The sequence below is a fragment of the Phyllobates terribilis genome, unplaced genomic scaffold (assembly GCF_046119375.1).
Source record: "Phyllobates terribilis strain yellow unplaced genomic scaffold, ASM4611937v1 Scaffold_5__5_contigs__length_657084704, whole genome shotgun sequence".
NCBI lineage: Eukaryota > Metazoa > Chordata > Amphibia > Anura > Dendrobatidae > Phyllobates > Phyllobates terribilis.
In genome coordinates, this window is record NW_027362765.1 from 97,550,057 (window position 1) to 97,567,648 (window position 17,592).

Here is a 17,592-nt window from a genome sequence, read left to right on the forward strand (position 1 = left end):
ATCATTACACTAGACAATAAAACCAATGTTAGTCACAGGTGGAGCAACAATAATCGTATTTGCCTTCACTTTTTTTTCCCTTTCAATACATGTAGAGTTTTTTTGGGACCAATGCAGATTCATCACTTACTTGCCAAGGCTTTTTCATAGTTCTTCCCCATGGCAATGAAATTCCTAAGGCAGGGGTTAAATTGTTCCATAATAGTCTGAAATACAAAAACAAACAAGACATGAATAGCATTATAGCAGTATTAATAGTGTGCACAACCCCAGGCTGTTAACGTCAAGGTCAAGGATATTGTTCAGCACCATTGATATTTAAGCAAGTCAATAAAATGGTCTTTTGGAGCCCCGCATCGATCAGAAGAACGGAGAGCCCAAAGTGTGAATGGAGTGAGCATGTGCGACCACCGCTCCGCTCCTATAAACCGTAAATTCAGCAGTGGTCGCACATGTGCACAACCGCTCTATTCACACAGGAAACTTAAAGACCGAGTCTCGGGATCAGTCAGCCCCTAGTGATCATCATAACCTGCGGATATGTATTTTTTTACGATGCGGAGTATGCCGCTTCCACCACTGTTGAGGAGATCTTTCTGCTTGTTCTCCTCCAATCTGAAGAGGCCATGTGAAATGCATCTGGTTGTGTTGGAATCCTGCTGCCATTATATGCCAGGGAACCACGGTGGGTGTGGACGACAACCTATACAGCCTCCATTATAACATGTTATTACTTTATTTATGACGCGAGATAAGAATGGAGAGCTCGTAATGTAGATTGGCCATTCACAGGTCAACGAAAACTTGATGGTGGCAGCATAAGAAATGCTCTGGCAGCCATATTAGACAACACTAAGAATTGGATGAAAAGGTTAAAAGAAGAAGACAGACAAATGATTTTGCTCACTTATACTTTTATTCATTGGAGCCCAAAGAATTCCGTATTAAAAGCTGTTATGTTAGTTCACGTAGAACATTAAAGACGTCTATGGGTTTAACAAAATGTCCATTGTTCCTGCACAGAATAGATTTTCTTCAAGTCGGAGCTAGCGGCAATAACAGCGGAACGAAAGGATAGATTTGATAAGACTACAGCGCCCGTGGGTAGGAGTGAAGGAACATTTGCAGATAATCGGTACAGTCATGTACAAGAGCAGCAAAACGTAATACGGAGATAAAACACAGAAAAAAAAAAAAAACCTCTACAAGGATGAGACTAGAGAAAAAAATAAATACCGGTAACTGTTCGCACTTTATTATTGAAGGGTAAATTTCCCCAAACTGTAGGATTTTTAGCATTTCACCCAAGAGTAAAATGCATGACAAAAAACAATGAGAGACCCTAAACACCCCTTCGTCAGACGTCCCATCTACAGGATCTGGGTTCCCCGGATAAATTGTCTCGAATGTCAACCATGAATATTAAAAAAAAAAAAAAAACCCTTTCCATCGAACAGATCATCTGCCATAACCCAGTCTGCCCAATTCAGCCTCTACTTCATGGAGTCCTGATACTTAGAAAAGGGTCTGGTAGCCCCCCACGGACGCTTCTATTGCTAATAGAGATTGATTCTACTCTACCGGTGAGGGTGATGACCATCAGACACACACTTTAAAATGACCATAAACAGGTGAAAGTGGTCCAAAAAAGTCAATTGCAGACACTACCCCAATAGCAGATGTCCAGGAAAAAAAAGGGATTGGGCATGCTGGACTTCAACATTCCTGATCTTTTGTTATGATCGGTCTCAGAGCAGCTTATTTCACTCTCCCTACCAATACATACTATGATCTGTGGACCATAAGTGTATGCATAGTAGCCAGCTGCCAAATGAGCCTTCAGCCAATGGCCATACATGGTGTCTGGACAACTTTAAATCAATTATTTGATGAACTTTGGAGGAGACCGGCAAATAATCAAATGTTTAAGGGCGTCTAGAAACTAAAGATTGGGCATGTTAGGTTTCAGCATGCTTGATCCTATATTCTCATGTAATATTAGCTTCCGGAAGTATCGTCTGGCACCCCTCTCTCCATCAAGAACACATGTATGCTCGGCTGAACGTCCATGTGTATCAGGTGAGGCAGGAGAAATAACCATCAGATGACAACTATTAGTAGTCAGATATTTCTGCGAGGTGAAAATGTAATAAAAACAAAAACGGTCCATCTTTCCCCCTGATCGTTGGCAGAGAGGCCGGCATGGCCTACCGGTGTCCCTGACAGATAGGTTATCGGAAGACGACTCTGAAAGCAGCATCTGCCAGAAACAAAAGGTAGGATGTAATACAAGCCACCAGAATGGTAGCGGAGGGCAACTCTTCCAATTTCCCTTTGTTGGACATCTTCATAAATCTCCCTTTATGGCTCCTTAACAATAAGCCCCAGGAGCAGAAGTGCTATTGGCTCTGGGATTAGTATAATGACAGCGTTTACGAGCCATATTCTTCTATTCCTTATAAACTGGTGAATCAACGTAGAAATATCATGCAATATCCGGTCGGCTGCACAGAACCCACTCCGTAACCTGTCGTCTGTGTTCAACACTCGTCGTTGAACTTCGCTTCCTATTAAAACCGTACATTTCTCGCCTTCGACCAGACTAGACAGTAGTATGGACCTTAGTGAGGGTGGCTATGTGAGGATCATGGCATTACTTTCCCTAGCCAAGACCCTTTTCCGCAACAGACATGTAAAGTCGCCATTCAGTATTTTTTGCCGCGGATGCGTGACAGGTTTGCAATTTCCACTGCAGCTCATGTACATGAGGATAAGCCCCAACGTCAATAGCTTTTCCATGAGGAAGTCATAGGAAATAAGAAGCCTACTTACTATTGTGGCGCCACAATAAAAAATTATAATAATATATATATATATATATATATATATATATATATATATATATATATATATATATATATATATATATATATATATATATATATATATATATATATATATATATAGCCAATATGTGGATGCACATTAATAAGAGTTGGAGAAACGTTTCCATGCATGGGATACAAATTTCAAGCAGATTTAGGCCATGTTCACACTGAGGTTTTTGACGCATTTAAAAACATTTTGCAAAACAGTTCTACGAAACGCTTCTTTTTTGGGCTATGTGCACACTGACATTTAGATGCCAGAGCAGATGCAGAGTTTTCTTTTCAGGCAAAGAATCTTCAGGAAAAAGTTAGCCATCGTTTTACTGAGGCAGTTTTGAACCCTTTTGGTTGTACAGTGCCCAGTGAAAAGCGGTTTCTTATAGGATCGCAATTTTAGAAGAGCCATGCTCTTTTTCTCCACCGGTCATTTTTCAAAACCTCTAAAAAAAATAAAATAAAAGCTCAAAAACATTGGATTTCCCCTAGAAATTAAAATGAAAAAGGTTTGTATTTTAAAGCTTTTTTGGTGGAGGATCAGATAAAAAAAAAAAAAAAAAACACCTTGCGATTATAGCCTTGAAGTATGTGCAATTTCTTTGAGGACTTTGGTGCAGAAACTGAGCAAAAACTATTTAAAGCCATCCCCAAATCTCAAAACCTCCAGTTTCTGCTCCGAAAACTGAGCAAAAAAACAGTGCACATGCCCTTATGGTGTGTGCACAACATTTTTTTCAAGCAGATCCCTCTTGGAACCCACCTGAAAAAGCAATGCAAAAAATAAAAAAACCTGTATATAAATGTACAACAAGGTAAATAGGTCATTGCTGTGCACTTGTTCGGTCTTTCACTTCTTTTAACCGCTTCAGGGTTTAGAAAACAAACAGCCCGTTCATTGTTTGGGCAACTTCTGCTAAAAAGCCGCTTAGTAGTTATAGTTCAAATCATAGGGGGGGGGGGGGGACGCAACCTAAAAATGGCAAAACCACCAGCGAAACCACTTCAGGAGAAAAACTGCTTGAATTTTCCTAAAGCAGCTTTGCCTAGGAAAATATTGGTCTTCAAGACGTGAAATCTGACCATGGTTACATACCGTCAAGAAAACTACAGGGAAATTGAAGGCTATTCACTGACAACTGTGCATGGATAAAAACATGCTCAGAGCAGGTGTCGTTCCCCTCTCCCCACTTGGTTGTAGTAGGAATTTTAGTTCTAGTTTGGAAGACCACTGCTCGTCATCCGGACATTGACTATCGTGGTCTTCATATCTTGCTCCCATATTTACGGGGGGATCTGAGGGAACCTGGACAGAAGAGTCAATGTCCTGATGATAAGCAGTGGTCTCTGCATTTGTCCAGAAAATACTGTGAGAACCTATTTTCACTGACTGACCCCACCATTCACACTATTTTTTTCCCAAAACCCTTTACCTTGACAGATACATTTGTTGAATTGGAAAACGGGCACAGACAGATTTTAGGTGCCCCTCTATAGTGTCTAAAGGAGCCCAATTCCTACTTGGTTGGGTTCGCGCACCAAGACAATAACCTTTACCCTTCAGCACTAATGCCCTCGGCAATTTTTATGACCTACGTGAGGCCGAGAAGCTCTTGAACTTTCTCCAAACACGGAGTCACTTTCCATTTCGACCTTTTGCAGGTAGGTTGAAGGCCCAGATCCAGTTCTCATGGCCTCAGGTAATGCAATCAGCTCAACAGTCAAAGGAGCCTTGTCAAAACAGCTTGCTCCCTCCCCTGCCCATTATTGTTATTCAGCCTGACTGGCGGGGCGTAAAAAAAATAAATACTTTTTTTTTTTTTAACTCTTTCTAGTCATCGAATAGATGAAAGTTTTGAGAGGAGAAAGTATGTAACAAATACAATGATTGTACAAAAGGGATAGTAACAAGAGTAAGTGGTCGGGCAAGGCAGCATGGAGTAAAAACGGTCCATACACAGAGGAAAGTCTGCCAACTTTGACATATTTGGTAGGATTGGTATCAGTTATGTTTTTGGGTTACCTTACTCTACCAACAGCAGATGCTCGGTAAAAACAAAAAAAATTGTGCATATTGGATTTCAACATGCCCAATCCCTTGTAGCAGCAGAAGACAAGCCACTGCGAGAGGAGTTTGCCATTGGCTTACTCCTCTTTTTGCATTTTCCACATAGAAGTTGGGGAAAATAGCTGTTGGCCAAACAATGTAGCTATCCAAGATGTAAACACATAAAAAGAACTACAGAGGAGTTCTACTGTTGGTTTAGGTCTTCAAAAACTCCCTAATTTAGGGAACAATGTTTGTAGGGAAGAAGCACCCAAGACATTAAGGGTAGCCCCCGTCATCTTGATTTGCACCACTACATCTCCTGTGGAGTTGCAGGAACCATGTACAGATTCACACCAACCACTGGAAAGTGGGTTGGAAGAAAATGAGCCAAAACCTTCCTCATTGATACTGTTTATGACGTGGACCCCATTATCACCATATAAAGAAAGTTAAACACAAATCGATATCATGAATTGGCTCTCCGTATAATCTATTCCACAAAAGCCGCAGTCTGTGGTATTGGCTTAAACTTGTAAAAAGTCTTATTCTACAAATGGAAGAGGAAACTTGGCATAAGGAAATTTCTCAAGAGGTAGAAATTCCCTTTAAGGGGGGAGAGTTAGCATATCATTAGTATAGGACATCATTTTATGGTTTGTCGAGGGGTCTGATCTTTGGAACTCCTACTAATTCTGAGAATAAGGTGACGCAGCGATGATTTGATACGATGATCCTTCACTGGCTTTCCTTGCACATCGGCACACAGATCCGAGCATGAAACAACTGATCAAAGACCAAAGCCCTGCAGCCCCTTCACTCAGGATCGGTGAGGGGGTCTAGACATCGCATCACCTTGGATCATAAAGTAACGGCCTTTCCTAACGATCTATGACATCTCGCCACTATACGAGATGGGACTGTCCCTTTAAAACCTTTATTGCAGAATACAGAAGATAGATGAGGTATGCTTCTGCGGCGCCCCTCCCAGATGGCATGAATCACTGTTTTTCAACCCGTAACCAAGCACTCGTGGAACAACAAATAAAAGGCAGAATGACAAAAAAAAAAAAAAAATCTTAAAAAAAAGTGTGACTCAACGGCCTTGAGGAACAAAAGTCCAAAGCATAAATAGACAAAAAAGCAGAAGCATCTTTATCTTTGTACCATCGAGATGCCAAGCTTTGATCAGTCACCTAAAACTTACCATGTCCTCAAGCCTTGTCCACCAGATTATAATAAGGAGGACTAGGGACTAGTCAGTGGTGTCCTCACACGGTGTGATATTCCGGCATTGATTGGTCAATGTCAGATGGTGTAAATTCATGCCCACTTGACCATCCCAGGACCTCATTAACGGATTGGTCGTAGCCACCTAACCTTCTCATACAACCAACATCCAGCCGCAGAGCAATTTCGCATTATTTCCAGAATCAAATTCTCCCCATAGTACAGGGAGTAACAAGCTGATCATTGGGGATCCACTAGAACCTCCAAAATGGATCTCTGGATCCCAGTTCTACAAAGCTTTGTCCTAGGTGGAGCAGAGATGAGCATGCTCAACCTACTCTCCATTCATTGGCCATAGAGCACAGTTCCCACCTTGCACCTTGGAGTCATTCAATGGTGTTAAAGCATCGCTCTGCTCAATTTGCACAAGTGTTATGCCTAGCTTAGGACTTAAGTGTGTGGTGCATGACAAGGGGTGTTCTTGTAATATTTGTGCCATGCACCATCCAAAGGCTTTATACATGGCATACCAAGGTGGGCACAGTTTCAGCTGTCGCACACAACAGTAAAGGGGAACCCTCATGCGATAGTTGAGACTTTCTGATCAAATCCCGAAAAATATGCACACATACAGGGTTTTTTTTGTTTTTTCTTTTTAAAACTCTCCATGGTCTTCAAGAGCGGTGGTCTTCTAAAAAGGAACCTGGCAACTACAAAGATAGGAATATGAAGGTGCTAAAATTCTGTTACAGGAAATCTAAGCTATTTGAGATGGATTTTTCTTTCCAAAATAAGTTTCACTGTATAAGAATTGGTGAGGGGGTAATCACCTGAGGACTGGCACATCCTGTCTTAGCTAATCAATGTATTAAACATTAAGAAGGACAACCAGCTTTACAAATCTTCTTCAGAGTTTATTAAGCTCATTACAATTGCAGCATTGTAGGGAGTAGGTCTGCAGCCCCAGTGAGGTAATCCTCCACCACGAGAGGACATGTCAAAGTGAAATACCTTGATCATATAATTATTACCCCCACCCCAATATCCTGACAGGTCACTAAGTCTGCAAGAAAAGCGCAATTGAGCTCCTGCAAAAATCCAAGTGTGAATCACTCTCCCAGCACAGTGGTAGCGCCTCCAACATTGAGATCATGGCTCCTCTTCTCCATCATGTGGATCATTCTATAATTGGTCACACCACTGTGCCGCCAGAGATGCAGATCCTTCAAAAGGTCATAATAGGAGTTCTCCGACTGTTTTGTCATTGTGCTATTACTGCAAACACAAGCTGTTTTCCTTTGTTCCGGACTTTTGTCAGACACAATCAGCTAATGTTGAAAGGTGACCTGAATGATGTAATGATCACATGATGAGCAGGTTCCAAAACTGCACTGTTAGGAGGGCACCTCACCTCTATCAAGTCTACTCCAAAAAGTTTACTACGTGGCAGCATATTCAATTGGTGGTGGACCATCTTCCTGATTCAATGCAATGTAAGAATAAACCATTCTCATACAGCGTGGTGGATGGAGCAGGCTTAGAATCTGTGCCCGCAACACTCCATCTAAAATGAATGCAATAAAATGGGCACGACAGGTGAATAATGAAAGATCTTCCAGCAAACTATTAACAATACTTCTTCAGCTGGTCCAAAGTAGACGGGAGAGGACTGGACCATGAAGTCTAGAGTGGCTGTGGATCTTTTAACCCAAACTACATAGCCTCAAGCCTGTCCCAACATGGGGGTCAGTACTCAGGCCAGTTTCACATATCCTACTTTAACGGTCCAAGGCTGGGTATACAGTGAGCAGATTTCTCCCCATAACTAGTGCAAATCAATTATATAACAAGTTGATCGGGAATTGTTTTCTCATCATAAATGGTTTAAAAATGCAAAGTACATGTGGACACAAGTAACTTGGCAAATTTACTTGTTATACAAAAATACTTCCACTGAAAGTGGAGAAGATTTTTTATAATGTTATTAATTTTTAATTGTATTGCTCATTGCCTAGGTTAACGGCTACCACTGCAGCGACAGTCCATACCCTAGGCATGCACTACGTTGATGCTGGCCGGTCCCTTTGCTCCTCCGATGCTTTCCAGGCCAAACTGCCTGTGCCAGCAGCATTATGAGAGCACGGTTAGGAGCAGTGGCATGGTTGCACTGATTGTCTGAACTGTCAATCAGGAGTACGCTAGCCCTCCCGTAGGCAGGTCCTTCAACAAGGCAGATTTACTTTATGGGGACCAAATACTATTTGGTTTGCATATTGTGAGTACCAATAACACAGGGACATGTGCTGACAACAATTATTTTAGGGCCAGCGTAAACATCAGGTCAGCTGATTAATGAGTACTTGGCTCGTTTGTCGGCTGGTCAGAGGTAGGTTTATATAGGCCAATAATCAGCTCAGGTTGACCATTGGCCCATGTGAAAGGACCTTAACCTGGTGGAAACAAAATCTCTCACTCCCGTTTTCTTGGGCTGCACCAGTTCTCTAAAATGTGAGACCTTGAACAATTGGATCAATTCCCCAAATCCCCAGTTTTAAAGGGAATCTGTACACCCCCCCACACCCCCCACCCCCTGGGGCGATATCAGACCTCTACTATGGGCATACAGGGTATAGAAAATAAATCTATATTTACCTGTATGGCCCATGGCAGAGGTCTGATTGCAGAGAAATATGTTTTATAAAGTCTGTTTTCCAGAGGCTTGGTGTCCAGGGGATGCCAAGCAAACCCCTCCTATCTGCTTACTATTCCCCTAAATCACCATATTCCGCCCTCCCCTGCACGTCACATCAGATGCGGTGATTTAGGGGAATAGTAAGCAGATAGGAAGGGTTTGCTTGCCGTCCCCCAGACGCCAAGCCTCTGGAAAACAGACTTTATAAAACCAGATTTCTCTGCAATCAGACCTCTGCTATGGGCCATACAGGTAAGTATAGATTTATTTTTCTATAACCTGTATGGCCATAGTAGAGGTCTGATATCGCCCGGGGGGGGGGGGGGGGTGACAGATTCCCTTTAAGCGTGCCCTAAAAATACAACTTTTTAGACAGCCCTAGAACATTCCCTAACAGGTTCCTTACCTTTTAACCCACTTCTACAATTTTCCACATAACCTGATCTCCTTACGACAAGACAATCAGAATTGTACAGGGCTGCACTGTCATTTTTAAAACTGAACTTGAAAAATTCAACCAACCTGAAAAATTGTTCCTATGACATCTGGTAAGGGTCTGACTGTCTTCATACACATAAAATGGTAGGTACATAAAATGGTAGGTACATCCTATGAAAACCCATCTGCCACTATTTGCCCATGGTAAGCTTATTACAGAAGTAAAACTCTCATAACCTTAGCAGCAGCAGCCTGGCACCATTTACTGAAATTGAGATTTGAGCCTGCTAGATCTTTATATCAAGAACCTGTTACCTTCAAAACGTAATGAAAGCAGACAATTTATCACATCCTACAAAAAAAACAATACAAAAAAAAAAAAACAATACATACAAACTAACATTACAGCACACTAAGAATTGGTCAAAAAAAGTCACTTGGGTGTGAACTTCATTTAAAGTGGTCAATGGCCCCAAATTTGCAGGAATTGTCCCTATTTTTTGTGCTGAGAAAACCCCCCCAAAAAAAACAAAAACAGCAGGACTAATGTAAACCTTGTGCAATGTGGCCCGCCATTCTGATTACAATAGTGTTGGCATGTACAATAAAACAGTCGAATATGATGATGTTAATCCTCTCAAGCTGCCAGCTACATTGTTTTTTAAATAAACCTTAGTGGGAGAAGAAGTTAGCTACATAGACATACATACTTTTTTTGTGTAGGGCAATCAATCATGGAGGGGACAGGGCAGATTGTGCCAGAGAAGGCTGCTCTATGAAATTCAATATGCCTGACAGTGGTAGATATGAGACAGCTTTCCCATTCCAGAGACAGGGAGTTACAAGAGTGCAAGCACATAACGATGCAGGAACCAGAGTATTTGTCATAATTGGAGATTTTCTGTAAAAGCATATCTAATATTTCTTTTGATTAGTAATATACTATTTCCTTTTTTTTTTTGTGACATTAAAGTCATCTGTAATTAACCAACCATCAAGGGGAACGATTTAGATAAGGACAATTGTGTTGTTCTTTTAACCAATTGTGTTCATCTTTTCATTTCAAGTTTAATTTTTTTAGCTAAAGCACCACAATGAATTTCCGGGGGCTTTATATTGAGGTGGCACCTTCCTGACTCAGAGCTGCAGACTGAGCCACAATAGAGGTGTCAGAAACTTGATCGCGAAGAACAGACAAAAGAATCAAAAAGCAACGTCGCCTGCCCGGAAATGGTTATTGGATTTAATAAAGAGGCTTTTCAGGACATACAACAGCTTTCTACATTGTAAGTACTGATATGACGTTTTGCCCCCACACATTAGATCAGAATGAGCTCATTTTCTGACAAGGTGCCATCGACACACAGTAAGTGTCAAGAGCAAGATACAATGAGGCATAAACTGATGCTTCAGAAACACTTTTCTTAAAAAATAAAAAACTTGTACTTTCTATTCGGAGAGGCGGTATTGGATGTAATGAAGGAGGGGAGGTCAAGACACCCTTCTATTTTTAAGAGCAAGGAGCTACATCTCTAGATCTGGAGTACTGGACTCGTCAATGTGTGATGGTAAAATAAATACAGCAATGTTGCTACTTGCAGTCTAACTGCTGTTGACTGATCTTATGAGTAATTATGGCTTTTTCAAATACCCAAGGCATCAAGGCTTTATAAGAAAACAATGCCAAGTGACTCAAGTATCTGAAGGCTAATATGGGGCGTAGGGTAAGGTGATCCCTCACCAACAACATGAAAGTCATCTTAGCGCATACATGTCAAACTCAGGCCCCTGGGCCAAATCTGGCCCTCAGGGTGGTTTTATTTAGCCCTCGACACCAGAACCATCACCCCTATATGGCCCCATTAGCCTGTATGGAGGACTATGTTGGGGCCCATTAGCCTGTATGGAGGACTATGTGGGGGCCCCATTAGCCTGTATGGAGGACTATGTGGGGGCCCCATTAGCCTGCATGGAGGACTATGTGGGAGCCCCATTAGCCTGTATGGAGGACTATGTGGGGGCCCCATTAGCCTGTATGGAGGACTATGTTGGGGCCCCATTAGCCTGTATGGAGGACTATGTGGTGCCCATTAGCCTGTATACTGGTTGGCCAGTGACTTTGTCCAAGGTTTTCATTTTGGCCCTCTGTGTGAGTTTGACATCCCTGTCTTAGCCTGATGAATGGCCACCATCCATCATCCCTGCAACAGAAATGACAACTTCCTTTAATATATTAGAGCCAATTATCAGCTCTAAAAAAAAAAAAAAGCAACTTGTTGATTGTTTCCAAGCAGTTAGTTTATGCAATTTAAACCTTTCAAACTGGGAATACTTTTTTTTGGGGGGATAGGTTAAACACAAAAAAAAAATGAAATAAAATATATATGAGAGACAAACTCAGCTTGGCTGCATTAGCCTACTCAGCACTGCAACATCTGGATGTGATGGAGAGATATTATCCAGAACAGACTCTTGGCTCCTAGTCAGAAAATGAGATTCAGTAGACTGTATCTTAATAATCAACTGAGCAAGTTTCTCTGCGGCGATCCTTATAAATCAATGCTGAAATCCCTCCTACACACAGCAGCGCTTCCTCCCTACAGAGAAGCAATAGGCTCCACTGCCGTTCTGATAATGTGTTTTCACAGATCTAACTGGTCCCACTCCTTATTTTCTAGTTATAAGAGCACTGGAAAAATGACTTTGGACCCCCCCCCACCCCCCGGTATACATACATAAAATCCACCTGCTCACCCCTCCCATTTGGTCAGGCTTCCAAATATGATCGAGGTGGAGCAGGTCATCATCAACATGGGTTCTGTGCTCCCTGTTGGAGGCTGACCCATTATTGATTGGTCATCAATGACTAGGTTTTCCCATCCTGAGGGCCCAACTACAATACATCAGTACTGAACCTCCAAAACTAATCAAAAGTCATGGAGAGGACCATCAGGATGGAAAATACCAAAGCCTAGGTTTTCCTAAAGGCTGAGAAAACCCACCAGGGCTCAAGCAAAATATTAAGAAGAGGGTAGGGATCGATTTGCAGGTCCAGCGGATCAGTGTGCAAATCGATTTGTATCATCTGTAGCTAAAGGCATTAGAAAAAAAAAAATCAAAATGTAACATTGTAAAATTCTAAAAAAAGTTATCAAATCTCCAGCGTCGCGGTCCATATTTGGTCCGCGGGCCAGAGTTTGACACGTGTGCTCTAAACTAATCATAGTCACGTTGAAACGTGCAATCATGGCTGGTTATATTCCAAAAACAGCAACTCTGCACTACTGAACATTGCAGAACTGCAAACCTGGTGCTGCTTTTTAGAAGAAGGTAGCCAGATTGTCAAAACCATGAAAGAACCTCTTGAGAGGTCTGAAAATTCAGAGGGCTTCCTCTCTCCCCTTCCCCTAGAATGCAGAGATCTGGCCCGGGCTCTAACAAGAGCATTGCAAGCAGTGAGAATGAATCACAGGCAATGTCACAGCATGCAGTACAGGAATTGTTCCTGGGTCCAAACATATGGAGACTTTATACGTGTGCCAAAGTAACAGGTGCGCTGGTCACCAATACAAGGCGGCGTGCCACAGACGCTTGTGAAATGAAGTTTTTTAACCACTAATGTTCCAAATCGATTCTCTAATAAGAAGACAGATTGTTAAAAACAACATTTCATTCAGCTGGACCATCTCCAAATAAACAGCAGAGTATTGGAGGGTTTAGCGTATCCAAAGCAAAATCTGTTTAACAGGGCCATGTACCCTTTATGTGCTATTTGTGATACTGGTGCTTTCATTTTGGGCATCCCCTACAGTTACACCCCTTGGTACCAGCTAGGGTAATAAGAAATTGGACCTCACCACTTGACTGTTTACTTGGTTGATGCAAGTTTGGTCAATTATGGTGCCTGGAAAGAGACCTCAAATCTGGAATCTCTAGACCACAAGATTTGCCCATGAATCACAGAAAGAACATCTGCCAAACATTATGGTCTCACATCAGATGTCCATATTTCATGGTCCGCAGTGACTAGACTGGTCTCCATTTTAATTCCCTGTTCCTTGATTTCAGCATGGTAGCAAAACGATGCCAGGGTCATGGTCCGCAGACATCTAGAGAAACTGCTGTTGTGCCAGACTGATCTAGTATGCAGGGTTTTGTGATCTAGCTATGGACATCAGATCAGAGCACAACTTTGTCCTCAGTGTCCAGCTTAGGCATAAAAGTGGGATATTACAAAAAATAGGGATCATTTAAAGCAAACCTCTAGTTGACAGTAAGTACCTGGCATCCTCTTTTTTAATCTTTACGGCATAGCCCCTTTATTCTTACGGCTGCCAGCTTATCAAACTACACAGTGTCTTTTCCTGGTCGTAGACGTTCCACCTTGCTCCTGGTTGGTTCATCCCAGAGCAAAGAGGTGTGTCTCAGACTACAGATACATGCTGTCCATAGTTTAGCCTGGGACAGTCCTCCTTCTCTTTAATGGCCCAACCAGGAACAGGAGGGAGTTTCTCTGACTTCCAAAGTACACAAAGCATAGAGTAGCCTGAGAAGCTGAAGACCAATTTACAATTTATCCAAAAAGGATTAAATATAAATAAGAGGCAGATGCCTGGAATTTTAAGTATGTATCAATTTTATTGGGAGCTGGAGGGTCACTTTAATGCAGAAGAACATTCTTGCTAAACAAGTCTACATTCCAAGAGACGAATTGCGAGTCTGCCTAAATGTGAAGAATTTTGTAGGGCTAGTTTACTTGGTGACATTTTCATACTTTAGAGATCACAGTCAGAGGATTCCTACACAAGTGTGCACGTGAGCTCCAGTTGGGAGAAAAATCTGACAATCTGTCATGTTTCCACCTTGATGCAACCATCCTGCAAGTGAGAACAGAGTCTTAGAGGGTTAAGCCTCCGTCTCACATAGCGAGATCGCTGCTGTGTCACGGTTTTGGTGACGCAACAGTGACCTCACCAGCGATGTCGCTATGTGTGACACTTTGCAGCGATCAGGCCCCTGCTGTGAGGTCGCCGATCGCTGCTGAATGTCCTGGACCTTTTTTTGGTCGTTGCCCTCCCGCTGGTCAGCACACATCGCTGTGTGTGACCAGCAGGAGCAGTGATCAGGCTGGTAACCATGATAAACATCGGGTTACTAGGGGCACACGCGCACTTAGTAACCCGCTGTTTATCATGGTTACGAGCCTGCTAAAGTGAGCGGTAACCTCCCGCTCACCGTAGCAGAGTGGTAACCACAGCAGGTTACTAGGTGCGCGTGTGCCCCTAAGTAACCCGATGTTTATCATGGTTACCAGCCTGCTCCTGCTTCAGCAGGCTGGTAACCAGGAGCAGGACATCGTGGAAAGATTCTTTCCACGATGTCGCTGCTCCCCTGATCGTTGGTGAGCCTGCCTGTTTGACAGCTCACCAGCGACCACATAGCGACGCAGCAACGATCCCTGACAGGTCGTATCGTTGTCGGGATCGTTGCAGCGTCGCTAAGTGTGACGGGGCCTTGATTCATGAGATTCCTGCTAGATGAATGGAGACATAATAAAAGGGTTGCACACTATTGTCCACAGGCTGTGTGGGGTATTGTAGCTTATCCCCATTCACTTTATGGTAGTTGTAAAACCAGGCAAATCCCATGGTCATGGATGGCGCCATTTCTGGAAGAAAGCAGACATGTTTTTCGAATACTTGAAAACTACAGCAAGAGGTTTGCGGCACATGATTACAGTTTTCAGGCTAGTGAGTAAGTGCTGCAAGAGTTACTTTTAGCAAGGGTGTAATGTGAAATGGGTGTTGTCTGTACCTCCCAACACTTCAGTCAAAAGATGTTGATAACATAGATAAGGAATGATAGAAATGTTGCTATTTGCATATGCACAGGAAAATACATCCTGACAGGTGCCAATTTACCAAACATTCACACCATCATAAAAACTAGATACAATAAGCCACTGGGTAGAATGCCTACATCAAGGGGTGCCAAAATAACAAAACTCTCCTCATAGCAATAGTATTAACTAAAGGGTCTCAATCTGCACCCCATACACATGTACACTCAGACAGGCCAAATGTGCATGGGGTTTTTTTTTGGGGGGGGGGGGGGGGGGGTTATGCAGGGAGAGGGGAGTAAGCCACTGCCAGATGCCTCTTCTGATAGCTCATCTCCCGCAAAACAAAAAGTTTGGCAATTGTATGGCAACATATCTAATCCCCATCTTCCCTGACCAATGATCAGTCGGTGAGCATTTTAGAGGTTCCATTGCCAATTGATGATCAGCCAGTATTACAAAATGTCCCAACAACAAGTATAGGATTATCAAAAGTGCTAGAATATTGCATTGTAAAACAGAATGGGACATCAGAACCAGAAGAGAACGGGACATCATGAGTATTCTGCTGCAAAATGAGACCTTGCTGTGGACGGATAAAATGACTGAGGTCTGGCTCAACACAACTCTCGGCTAGTCTTGGAACACCCAGTAGACACTTGGAACCCAATATCTCGGGAGTATTCATACTTATTACTCTCCAGGAGCAAAAAAAAAAGTATCAGTTTTGAAAGGTCCATCCAGCTCAACCTATTCTACTGCCTCCAAAAACTAAAATATGGCGTTTCTCTAGAACATATCTTCTGGCTGGTCCTTCAACCTGCTCAATAAATTGCTCTATATCCATCTGGTTACCTTTTTCCCCTTTAACTCTTCCAATCCCAAATCTAATGAGCTTGGTAAAATCTTTGAACAGAGTATAACCTAGGTGATGGTTGATGGAAGTTGGAAAAACAGAATTCATCTCCAGCTGTGTAAAAGTCTACTCCCCATTAAAATCTATGAGATGGAATCCCATATAGTATGGGGTACTTGGGTATAGAGACAGTACCAATGTCAAATATTAGTTACATTTTATTTTATTCATTCTTTTGGAAAGTTGGATAAGCCTCAAAGCAGGTTCTTCACTTTGGGGACAATCCTTATGTTAGTAAGGCCCCTTGAACGCAAGTTGATGGCAAACTCTTTCCCCACGTCGGAATCCCCAGTGATCAGCAGTAATCTGTGTAGAAAGTGCTCAATTTCCACTCAGTCATCTAAAGGGAAAACATGAATTACACACCGCCCAACCAAATCAATGGGTTGTCCAGACAACGCAAGACTGGACAGATCCTCCAGAGCGAGAAAAACGTTAGGTGAAGAGTGCTTGCCAAGAGTGAGCGGAAAATAGTTTTTTACCCCTTCGATCAACTGGGCTTTGTCAATGTGAATGGGCACATTATGACAAGTCTACTTATGAGATCATTGGCCCTACCAGAGGGAATGTTGAGGACCAATCACAGATAGTTTGTGTCAACTTCAAAAAGAGGGTTTTCTTCTGTTGGACCTTGGAGGACCAGTGCATGAGCTGACCGTTTACAATTTGATCCTTAGAGTCAGTGTCAATTCACCAAGAGTCTTTCCTCGTCTGCCTTCTGACATTGTATTATTACCAGTTGCATAACAAGTTTTTCGTTATCAGGGGCAGGTACTAGAATGACACCAAGGTTTCATCATCTGCAATCTTCCTCGGCAGTGAATCACAAGCTATTGGAGCACATTCCTTGTGGGCTTATAAAAACCAAGCCTGGGTATCTGATGTGAGACACCACATACACAATGAATGATATGTAGGTAACCATGTAATCATCAACCTTGTAAAAAAAGACGTACTCTGCGTATCTGAGAAATTACTTTTTCAGTGATGTCATGATTACCTTCTGTAAAAAAAAAAAACGCTAAACAAGAACGTCGAGTATTGTGTTATCACCCACACAGTGGAGGTGGCGAATTCTGAAGACTGAACCAATATTCGTCTTATCAATTACCAAGGAGCAAGTGACTCATGGGAGGTGCGAGGCATTACGTCACAAGTCGTTCGATCTGTTTGTAGGAAGAGTAAATGTTGACCGTTCCTGAGGATTTATGCGAGCGTCTATGGACTCAAGTGAGGCACTATCTATAGCAAACATGACATGTTAAAGGGGTCAGCCGTGATTAGCTAAAAAAAGTGCATAAACAATCTTTCTACTATCCTCTATGCTACCTCAGGTACACTACTTACAATTTGGGTGAACAAAATTTGGATACACAAAAACGGAAGTAGTGCTATACAACAGAATGCCTTGCCAAGCTACACAGACTTGTTTTAGGTCCAGTCCACTCAGGTAACAGAAATCATGAAAAGAATTCAGTTATGTGCAATCTGTGACAATGGAGTGGAGGAGTCTGAAGGTTAAAGGGAATAATCACTGAGTGTCTGATC

The 17,592-nt window shown here is 42.3% G+C and overlaps 1 protein-coding gene across 5 annotated transcripts in view; it reads right to left on the bottom strand.

The window, feature by feature from the left end:
* Positions 1 to 17,592, bottom strand: part of BAIAP2 (BAR/IMD domain containing adaptor protein 2) — a 130,333-nt gene that overhangs the window by 86,909 nt on the left and 25,832 nt on the right. For all 5 annotated transcript variants that reach the window (XR_012321988.1, XM_073682594.1, XM_073682595.1 and 2 more), the window contains exon 2: positions 131 to 206. Coding sequence is in view for 4 of the 5 variants with exons in the window: in XM_073682594.1 (XP_073538695.1) it covers positions 131 to 206 (76 nt within the window). In the remaining variant the exon portion in view is untranslated. The remainder of the gene's footprint in view (positions 1 to 130; positions 207 to 17,592) is intronic.